General features: G+C 55.7%; 1 protein-coding gene across 1 annotated transcript in view; it reads left to right on the top strand.

Annotated features, from left to right (window-relative positions):
* Positions 1 to 873: 873 nt before the first annotated feature.
* The window catches only part of YIPF6 (Yip1 domain family member 6), a 29,580-nt gene continuing 19,545 nt past the window's right edge, over positions 874 to 10,908 (top strand). Inside the window, exons 1-2 of the mRNA XM_073600211.1 lie at positions 874 to 1,039; positions 9,817 to 9,945. Coding sequence (XP_073456312.1) covers positions 995 to 1,039; positions 9,817 to 9,945 — 174 coding nt within the window. The 5' untranslated portion in view covers positions 874 to 994. The remainder of the gene's footprint in view (positions 1,040 to 9,816; positions 9,946 to 10,908) is intronic.

The raw sequence follows: 10,908 nt of genomic DNA, 5'->3' as shown, positions 1-10,908 counted from the left end.
CGTAGGAGGGACCACTGAGTGCAGGAGGGACCACTGAGTGTAGGAGGGGCCACACTGAGCACAGGAGGGACCACTGAGTGTAGGAGGGGCCACACTGAGCACAGGGGGATCACTGAGTGTAGGAGGGGCCACACTGAGCGCAGGGGGGACCACTGAGTGTAGGAGGGGCCACACTGAGCATAGGAGGGATCACTGAGTGTAGGAGGGGCCACACTGAGCGCAGGAGGGACCACTGAGTGTAGGAGGGGCCACACTGAGCATAGGAGGGATCACTGAGTGTAGGAGGGGCCACACTGAGCGTAGGAGGGACCACTGAGTGTAGGAGGGGCCACACTGAGTGTAGGAGGGGCCACACTGAGCATAGGAGGGATCACTGAGTGTAGGAGGGGCCACACTGAGCGCAGGAGGGACCACTGAGTGTAGGAGGGGCCACACTGAGCATAGGAGGGATCACTGAGTGTAGGAGGGGCCACACTGAGTGTAGGAGGGGCCACACTGAGCATAGGACGGACCACTGAGTGTAGGAGGGGCCATGACTCCCTGCATTGCAGAAGGAAATCACGCTGAACATCATTTAATAGACTGAGGACATCTAGTGGTGGAAAGGGGGCACTGCTGGTGACATCCCCACTGAAGAGCTCAGAATTGCAGCCAAAATTGTTTTATTTTACACAGACTGGGGACACTAAAATAAAAAAGTTTCCCCCTATATTTAGTAAACCGCCTCACTACAGGAAATCAGCAGAAGACAGGACCGAATCTGATGTAATGTGAGCAGTCTGGCTGGTTAGCAGATATCTGCACATGCGTATTAAAAACTTCGAGCAGCGGGAAGGCGGTGTGAGCGCTGTACGTGGTTTCCATAGATATTCGGACGCTCAAGCCCTGACTTATTACTGGCGCGACGGGAGCGGAAGCAGGTTGCCCCGTCGCGGAGCGGTGACGTGTTGGGCTCAGACTCCACGTCACAACAATCCAAAGAGAAACCGGAGACATGGCGGAGAGCGAAGAAAACCGGGAGGAGAGCGGGACGCGGCTGGTGAGAGTTCTGTGCACTGTATACACCTTGTAGGTCATGTGATCCGCGGCTGTGCTGCATGACAGCTGTGCATGCGCCATTAAAGGGACCCTGTCACATGTACAGGGATAGAATGACAGGTTCTCTTTAGAGGGACACTGCCACCTGTACTATGCAGCTGGTAAGAATAGCTAATGGAAGTCATGTGACCTCCCCTGAGAAGGGGCCCAGGTCCTGGCAGGCCAGAGTGTGGTCACATGACCAGGGGGTGACATCATCAGTACTCGTTCGGGTCACCTTTATCACTGGGGGGCCTGCTTGAACAGACAACAGAATCTCTTTTAAGTCCCCCCAACCCAACCATACTCCCCTCCCCAAACCCAACACAACCATACTCCCCTCCCCAAACCCAACACAACCATACTCCCCTCTCCAAACCCAACCCAACCATACTCCCCTATCCAAACCGACCATACTCCCCTCCCCCAACCCAACCCTACTCCCCTCCCCAACCCTACTCCCTTCCCCAACCCTACTCCCTTCCCCAAACCCATCCATACACCCCTCCCTAAACATACTCCCCTCCCCAAACCCAAGCCAACCATACTTCCCTCCCTAAACATATTCCCCTCCCCAAACCCAAGCCAACCATACTCCCCTCCCCAAACCCAAGCCAACCATACTCCCCTCCCCAAACCCAAGCCAACCATACTCCCCTCCCCAAACCCAAGCCAACCATACTCCCTTCACCAAACCCAACCATACTCCCCTCTCCAAACCCAACCATACTCCCCTCTCCAAACCCAACCCAACCGTACTCGCCTCTCCAAACCCAACCCAACCGTACTCGCCTCTCCAAACCCAACCCAACCGTACTCGCCTCTCCAAACCCAACCCAACCGTACTCGCCTCTCCAAACCCAACCCAACCGTACTCGCCTCTCCAAACCCAACCCAACCGTACTCGCCTCTCCAAACCCAACCCAACCGTACTCGCCTCTCCAAACCCAACCCAACCGTACTCGCCTCTCCAAACCCAACCCAACCGTACTCGCCTCTCCAAACCCAACCCAACCGTACTCGCCTCTCCAAACCCAACCCAACCGTACTCCCCTCTCCAAACCCAACCCAACCGTACTCCCCTCTCCAAACCCAACCCAACCGTACTCCCCTCTCCAAACCCAACCCAACCGTACTCCCCTCTCCAAACCCAACCCAACCGTACTCCCCTATCCAAACCGACCATACTCCCCTCCCCCAACCCAACCCTACTCCCTTCCCCAAACCCATCCATACACCCCTCCCTAAACATACTCCCCTCCCCAAACCCAAGCCAACCATACTTCCCTCCCTAAACATATTCCCCTCCCCAAACCCAAGCCAACCATACTCCCCTCCCCAAACCCAAGCCAACCATACTCCCCTCCCCAAACCCAAGCCAACCATACTCCCCTCCCCAAACCCAAGCCAACCATACTCCCCTCCCCAAACCCAAGCCAACCATACTCCCCTCCCCAAACCCAAGCCAACCATACTCCCCTCCCCAAACCCAACCCACCCATACTCCCCAAACCCAACCCACCCATACTCCCCAAACCCAACCCAACCATACTCCCTTCACCAAACCCAACCATACTCCCCTCTCCAAACCCAACCGTACTCGCCTCTCCAAACCCAACCCAACCGTACTCGCCTCTCCAAACCCAACCCAACCGTACTCGCCTCTCCAAACCCAACCGTACTCGCCTCTCCAAACCCAACCCAACCGTACTCGCCTCTCCAAACCCAACCTAACCGTACTCGCCTCTCCAAACCCAACCCAACCGTACTCGCCTCTCCAAACCCAACCCAACCGTACTCGCCTCTCCAAACCCAACCCAACCGTACTCGCCTCTCCAAACCCAACCCAACCGTACTCGCCTCTCCAAACCCAACCCAACCGTACTCGCCTCTCCAAACCCAACCCAACCGTACTCGCCTCTCCAAACCCAACCCAACCGTACTCGCCTCTCCAAACCCAACCCAACCGTACTCGCCTCTCCAAACCCAACCCAACCGTACTCGCCTCTCCAAACCCAACCCAACCGTACTCGCCTCTCCAAACCCAACCCAACCGTACTCGCCTCTCCAAACCCAACCCAACCGTACTCGCCTCTCCAAACCCAACCCAACCGTACTCGCCTCTCCAAACCCAACCCAACCGTACTCCCCTCTCCAAACCCAACCCAACCGTACTCCCCTCTCCAAACCCAACCCAACCGTACTCCCCTCTCCAAACCCAACCCAACCGTACTCCCCTCTCCAAACCCAACCCAACCGTACTCCCCTCTCCAAACCCAACCCAACCGTACTCCCCTCTCCAAACCCAACCCAACCGTACTCCCCTCTCCAAACCCAACCCAACCGTACTCCCCTCTCCAAACCCAACCCAACCGTACTCCCCTCTCCAAACCCAACCCAACCGTACTCCCCTCTCCAAACCCAACCCAACCGTACTCCCCTCTCCAAACCCAACCCAACCGTACTCCCCTCTCCAAACCCAACCCAACCGTACTCCCCTCTCCAAACCCAACCCAACCGTACTCCCCTCTCCAAACCCAACCCAACCGTACTCCCCTCTCCAAACCCAACCCAACCGTACTCCCCTCTCCAAACCCAACCCAACCGTACTCCCCTCTCCAAACCCAACCCAACCGTACTCCCCTCTCCAAACCCAACCCAACCATACTCGCCTCTCCAAACCCAACCATACTCCCCTCCTTATCATACGTCCCTCCCTAAACCCAACCCAACCATCCTCCCCTCCCCAAACCCAACCCAACCATACTCCCTGCCCCAAACCCAATCCACCATACTCCCTGCCCCAAGCCCAACTATACTCCCCAAACCCAACCATACTCCCCTCCCCAAACCCAACCATACTCCCCTTCCCAAACCCAACCAAACTAGACCCCCCAACCCAACCATACTCTACCCCCCCAACCCAGCCATACTCTACCCCCCCAACCCAGCCATACTCTACCCCCCCCCAACCCGGCCATACTCTACCCCCCCCCAACCCGGCCATACTCTACCCCCCCCAACCCAGCCATACTCTACCCCCCCCAACCCAGCCATACTCTACCCCCCCCAACCCAGCCATACTCTACCCCCCCAACCCAGCCATACTCTACCCCCCCAACCCAGCCATACTCTACCCCCCCCCGAACCCAGCCATACTCTACCCCCCCCCCAACCCAGCCATACTCTACCCCCCCCCAACCCAGCCATACTCTACCCCCCCAACCCAGCCATACTCTACCCCCCCCAACCCAGCCATACTCTACCCCCCCCCCCAACCCAGCCATACTCTACCCCCCCCCAACCCAGCCATACTCTACCCCCCCCAACCCAGCCATACTCTACCCCCCCCCCAACCCAGCCATACTCTACCCCCCCAACCCAGCCATACTCTACCCCCCCCCCCAACCCAGCCATACTCTACCCCCCCCCCAACCCAGCCATACTCTACCCCCCCCCAACCCAGCCATACTCTACCCCCCCCCAACCCAGCCATACTCTACCCCCCCAACCCAGCCATACTCTACCCCCCCCAACCCAGCCATACTCTACCCCCCCCCAACCCAGCCATACTCTACCCCCCCCCAACCCAGCCATACTCTACCCCCCCCCAACCCAGCCATACTCTACCCCCCCCCAACCCAGCCATACTCTACCCCCCCAACCCAGCCATACTCTACCCCCCCCAACCCAGCCATACTCTACCCCCCCCCCAACCCAGCCATACTCTACCCCCCCCCAACCCAGCCATACTCTACCCCCCCCCAACCCAGCCATACTCTACCCCCCCCCAACCCAGCCATACTCTACCCCCCCCCAACCCAGCCATACTCTACCCCCCCAACCCAGCCATACTCTACCCCCCCAACCCAGCCATACTCTACCCCCCCCCAACCCAGCCATACTCTACCCCCCCAACCCAGCCATACTCTACCCCCCCCCAACCCAGCCATACTCTACCCCCCCCCCAACCCAGCCATACTCTACCCCCCCCCCAACCCAGCCATACTCTACCCCCCCCCAACCCAGCCATACTCTACCCCCCCCAACCCAGCCATACTCTACCCCCCCCAACCCAGCCATACTCTACCCCCCCCCCAACCCAGCCATACTCTACCCCCCCCCCCCCAACCCAGCCATACTCTGCCCCCCCCAACCCAGCCATACTCTGCCCCCCCCCCCAACCCAGCCATACTCTGCCCCCCCCCCCAACCCAGCCATACTCTACCCCCCCCAACCCAGCCATACTCTACCCCCCCCCCCCCAACCCAGCCATACTCTACCCCCCCCCCAACCCAGCCATACTCTACCCCCCCCCCAACCCAGCCATACTCTACCCCCCCCCCAACCCAGCCATACTCTACCCCCCCCCCCAACCCAGCCATACTCTACCCCCCCCAACCCAGCCATACTCTACCCCCCCCAACCCAGCCATACTCTACCCCCCCCCCCAACCCAGCCATACTCTACCCCCCCCCAACCCAGCCATACTCTACCCCCCCCCAACCCAGCCATACTCTACCCCCCCCCAACCCAGCCATACTCTACCCCCCCCCAACCCAGCCATACTCTACCCCCCCCCCAACCCAGCCATACTCTACCGCCCCCCCCAACCCAGCCATACTCTACCCCCCCCCCCAACTCAGCCATACTCCTCTCCCCAAACCCAACTCAACCATCATTTCCTCCCCACCATACTCCACAACCCAACTATTCTCCCCTCCCCACCATACTCCCCAACCCAACCATACTCCCCTCCCCAAACCCAACCATCATTCCCTCCCCACCATACTCCCCATCCCAACCATACTCCCCTCCCCAAACCCAACCCCACTTCCCAAACCCAACAATACTCCCCTCCCCACCATACAACCCAACCCAACCATACTCCCCTCCCCACCATATTCCCCTCCCCAAACCTAACCAAACCGAACTCCTCTCCCCAAATGCAACCCAACCATAAGTCCTTCCCCACCATACTCCACAACCCAACCATACTACTTTCCTCCCAACCATATTCCCCTCCCCAAACCCAACCCAACCATACTCTCCTCCCCACCATACTCCCCAACCCAACCATATTCCCCTCCCCAACAATCCTCCCCAACCCAACAATCCTCCCCTTCCCCACCATACAACCCAACCATACTCCCCTCCCCAAAAGCAACCCAACCATAATTTCCTCCCCACCATACTCCACAACCCAACTATACTTTCCTCCCAACCATATTCCCCTCCCCAAACCCAACCCAGCCATACTCTCCTCCCCACCATACTCCCCAACCCAACCATATTGCCCTCCCCAAACCCAACCCAGCCATACTCTCCACCCCACCATACTCCCCAACCCAACCATATTGCCCTCCCCAAAAGCACCCCAACCCAACAAATCTCCCCACCCCAAACCCAACCCCACCATACTCCCCTTCCCCACTATACAACCCAACCATACTCCCCTCCCCAAAAGCAACCCAACCATAAATCCTTCCCCACCATTCTCCACAACCCAACCATACTCCCCTCCCCAAACGCAATCCAACCATACTCCCCTCCCCAAACGCAATCCAACCATACTCCCCTCCCCAAACGCAATCCAACAATACTCCCCTCCCCAAACGCAATCCAACCATACTCCCCTCCCCAAACGCAATCCAACCATACTCCCCTCCCCAAACGCAATCCAACCATACTCCCCTCCCCAAACGCAATCCAACAATACTCCCCTCCCCAAACGCAATCCAACAATACTCCCCTCCCCAAACGCAATCCAACCATACTCCCCTCCCCAAACGCAATCCAACAATACTCCCCTCCCCAAACGCAATCCAACAATACTCCCCTCCCCAAACGCAATCCAACAACACTCCCCTCCCCAAACGCAATCCAACAACACTCCCCTCCCCAAACGCAATCCAACAACACTCCCCTCCCCAAACGCAATCCAACAACACTCCCCGTTCCCAAACGCAATCCAACAACACTCCCCGTTCCCAAACGCAATCCAACAACACTCCCCGTTCCCAAACGCAATCCAACAACACTCCCCGTTCCCAAACGCAATCCAACAACACTCCCCGTTCCCAAACGCAATCCAACAACACTCCCCGTTCCCAAACGCAATCCAACAACACTCCCCGTTCCCAAACGCAATCCAACAACACTCCCCGTTCCCAAACGCAATCCAACAACACTCCCCGTTCCCAAACGCAATCCAACAACACTCCCCGTTCCCAAACGCAATCCAACAACACTCCCCGTTCCCAAACGCAATCCAACAACACTCCCCGTTCCCAAACGCAATCCAACAACACTCCCCGTTCCCAAACGCAATCCAACAACACTCCCCGTTCCCAAACGCAATCCAACAACACTCCCCGTTCCCAAACGCAATCCAACAACACTCCCCGTTCCCAAACGCAATCCAACAACACTCCCCGTTCCCAAACGCAATCCAACAACACTCCCCGTTCCCAAACGCAATCCAACAACACTCCCCGTTCCCAAACGCAATCCAACAACACTCCCCGTTCCCAAACGCAATCCAACAACACTCCCCGTTCCCAAACGCAATCCAACAACACTCCCCGTTCCCAAACGCAATCCAACAACACTCCCCGTTCCCAAACGCAATCCACCAACACTCCCCGTTCCCAAACGCAATCCACCAACACTCCCCGTTCCCAAACGCAATCCACCAACACTCCCCGTTCCCAAACGCAATCCACCAACACTCCCCGTTCCCAAACGCAATCCACCAACACTCCCCGTTCCCAAACGCAATCCACCAACACTCCCCGTTCCCAAACGCAATCCACCAACACTCCCCGTTCCCAAACGCAATCCACCAACACTCCCCGTTCCCAAACGCAATCCACCAACACTCCCCGTTCCCAAACGCAATCCACCAACACTCCCCGTTCCCAAACGCAATCCACCAACACTCCCCGTTCCCAAACGCAATCCACCAACACTCCCCGTTCCCAAACGCAATCCACCAACACTCCCCGTTCCCAAACGCAATCCACCAACACTCCCCGTTCCCAAACGCAATCCACCAACACTCCCCGTTCCCAAACGCAATCCACCAACACTCCCCGTTCCCAAACGCAATCCACCAACACTCCCCGTTCCCAAACGCAATCCACCAACACTCCCCGTTCCCAAACGCAATCCACCAACACTCCCCGTTCCCAAACGCAATCCACCAACACTCCCCGTTCCCAAACGCAATCCACCAACACTCCCCGTTCCCAAACGCAATCCACCAACACTCCCCGTTCCCAAACGCAATCCACCAACACTCCCCGTTCCCAAACGCAATCCACCAACACTCCCCGTTCCCAAACGCAATCCACCAACACTCCCCGTTCCCAAACGCAATCCACCAACACTCCCCGTTCCCAAACGCAATCCACCAACACTCCCCGTTCCCAAACGCAATCCACCAACACTCCCCGTTCCCAAACGCAATCCACCAACACTCCCCGTTCCCAAACGCAATCCACCAACACTCCCCGTTCCCAAACGCAATCCACCAACACTCCCCGTTCCCAAACGCAATCCACCAACACTCCCCGTTCCCAAACGCAATCCACCAACACTCCCCGTTCCCAAACGCAATCCACCAACACTCCCCGTTCCCAAACGCAATCCACCAACACTCCCCGTTCCCAAACGCAATCCACCAACACTCCCCGTTCCCAAACGCAATCCACCAACACTCCCCGTTCCCAAACGCAATCCACCAACACTCCCCGTTCCCAAACGCAATCCACCAACACTCCCCGTTCCCAAACGCAATCCACCAACACTCCCCGTTCCCAAACGCAATCCACCAACACTCCCCGTTCCCAAACGCAATCCACCAACACTCCCCGTTCCCAAACGCAATCCACCAACACTCCCCGTTCCCAAACGCAATCCACCAACACTCCCCGTTCCCAAACGCAATCCACCAACACTCCCCGTTCCCAAACGCAATCCACCAACACTCCCCGTTCCCAAACGCAATCCAACAACACTCCCCGTTCCCAAACGCAATCCACCAACACTCCCCGTTCCCAAACGCAATCCACCAACACTCCCCGTTCCCAAACGCAATCCAACAACACTCCCCGTTCCCAAACGCAATCCAACAACACTCCCCGTTCCCAAACGCAATCCAACAACACTCCCCGTTCCCAAACGCAATCCAACAACACTCCCCGTTCCCAAACGCAATCCAACAACACTCCCCGTTCCCAAACGCAATCCAACAACACTCCCCGTTCCCAAACGCAATCCAACAACACTCCCCGTTCCCAAACGCAATCCAACAACACTCCCCGTTCCCAAACGCAATCCAACAACACTCCCCGTTCCCAAACGCAATCCAACAACACTCCCCGTTCCCAAACGCAATCCAACAACACTCCCCGTTCCCAAACGCAATCATACACCCCTCCACATCATACCCCCCTCTCAAAACCACACCATACTCCCCTCCCCAAACCCAACCTTACCCCCCACAATCCCAACCATACTCACCTCACCCAACCCAGCTATATTCCCCCCGCCCCCTGCCCTCTCCCAACTATACTCAACTGAACCATACCAGTTAAAGTAACGCAAAAATGGCCTGGTCATGAAGGCTGTAAAACTCTCTGGAGCTGAAGTGGTTAAGATAAAATGTGCTGCCAGAAAATAAAATGTCATTTAAGTTTCATGAGCTGGCATTAATGACCGTGTGTTCTCTTTCAGTTTGCAGGACTGTCTGATGTCTCTATATCCGGAGATATTCCCGTGGAGGGAGAGATCACTGTACCGATGGCCTCCCAATCACAGGATGACGATTTCTCCACATTGGACGAGCCCGTCAAAGACACCATTGTACGTGAGACAACCAAAGCAGAAAAAAAAAACCTGACAACTAAAAATAGGAACTGTATACATCAAACCTAAATTAATTTACATGTTTAACTCTTTCAATGCTGGACCCACTTTTATTTAGCTTTTTTTTTTTTTTTTTTTTTTTTAAATGTATTTAAAATCCCAAAACATACATTTTCTCAAAGCAGAGGACATATAGAATAAAACAATGGTAGCTGCCATTATTTGCCCTTGCACAGCTTTACCACATTCCTGAGCACTTTCATATAAAAGGGCAAAGCCAATCACTCGACAGTTCTGCTTTAAGACTGTTACATATCATACCCATATATATATATATATATCCAAAAGTATTGAGACACCCCTCCAAATCATTAGATTCATGTGTTCCAATCACCTCCATGGCCACAGATGTATAAAAAACCAAGCACCTAAGCATGCAGACTGCATCTACAAACATTTGTTAAAGAATTGCTCGCTCTCAGGAGCTCAGCGAATTCAAGTGTGGTACCGTGATAGATTGCCACCTGTGCAATAAGTCCATCATGTGAAATGTCCTTGCTACTAAATATTTGTTAGGGCTGGGCTCAGCCCTTCCTTCTCTGAGCTGGCCGCTCACTTGTCGGCTAATTGCCAGCTCCCATCTCTCCACAGTGACTTACTTGTTGATGATCTCCTGCTCATCAGTCCTACTTACTTAAGCCGTCCAGTCAAGGTAATCTCTGCCTTCGCCTTGGTCACGTCTCTAGAGACGCTCTCCTGTGTTCCTGTTAAAGACTTGCTTGGCTGACATTCCTTCTGGCTGCAGATCCTGCTTGCTGTTCTACTACGCTCATCTCTGGCTTCCTAAAGTTTTGGCTTGTCTGACTATCCGTTCCGGTGACTGAACTCTGGCTATGTTTTGACTACGTTTACTCCGTTTTACCTTTTTTTTATTATTATTAAACAAGTGTGATTTAACTG

This window comes from Aquarana catesbeiana, linkage group LG09 (assembly GCF_042186555.1).
Source record: "Aquarana catesbeiana isolate 2022-GZ linkage group LG09, ASM4218655v1, whole genome shotgun sequence".
Lineage (NCBI taxonomy): Eukaryota > Metazoa > Chordata > Amphibia > Anura > Ranidae > Aquarana > Aquarana catesbeiana.
The sequence above is the reverse complement of the archived record's forward strand: the minus strand, read 5'-3'. Positions and strand labels throughout refer to the sequence as shown.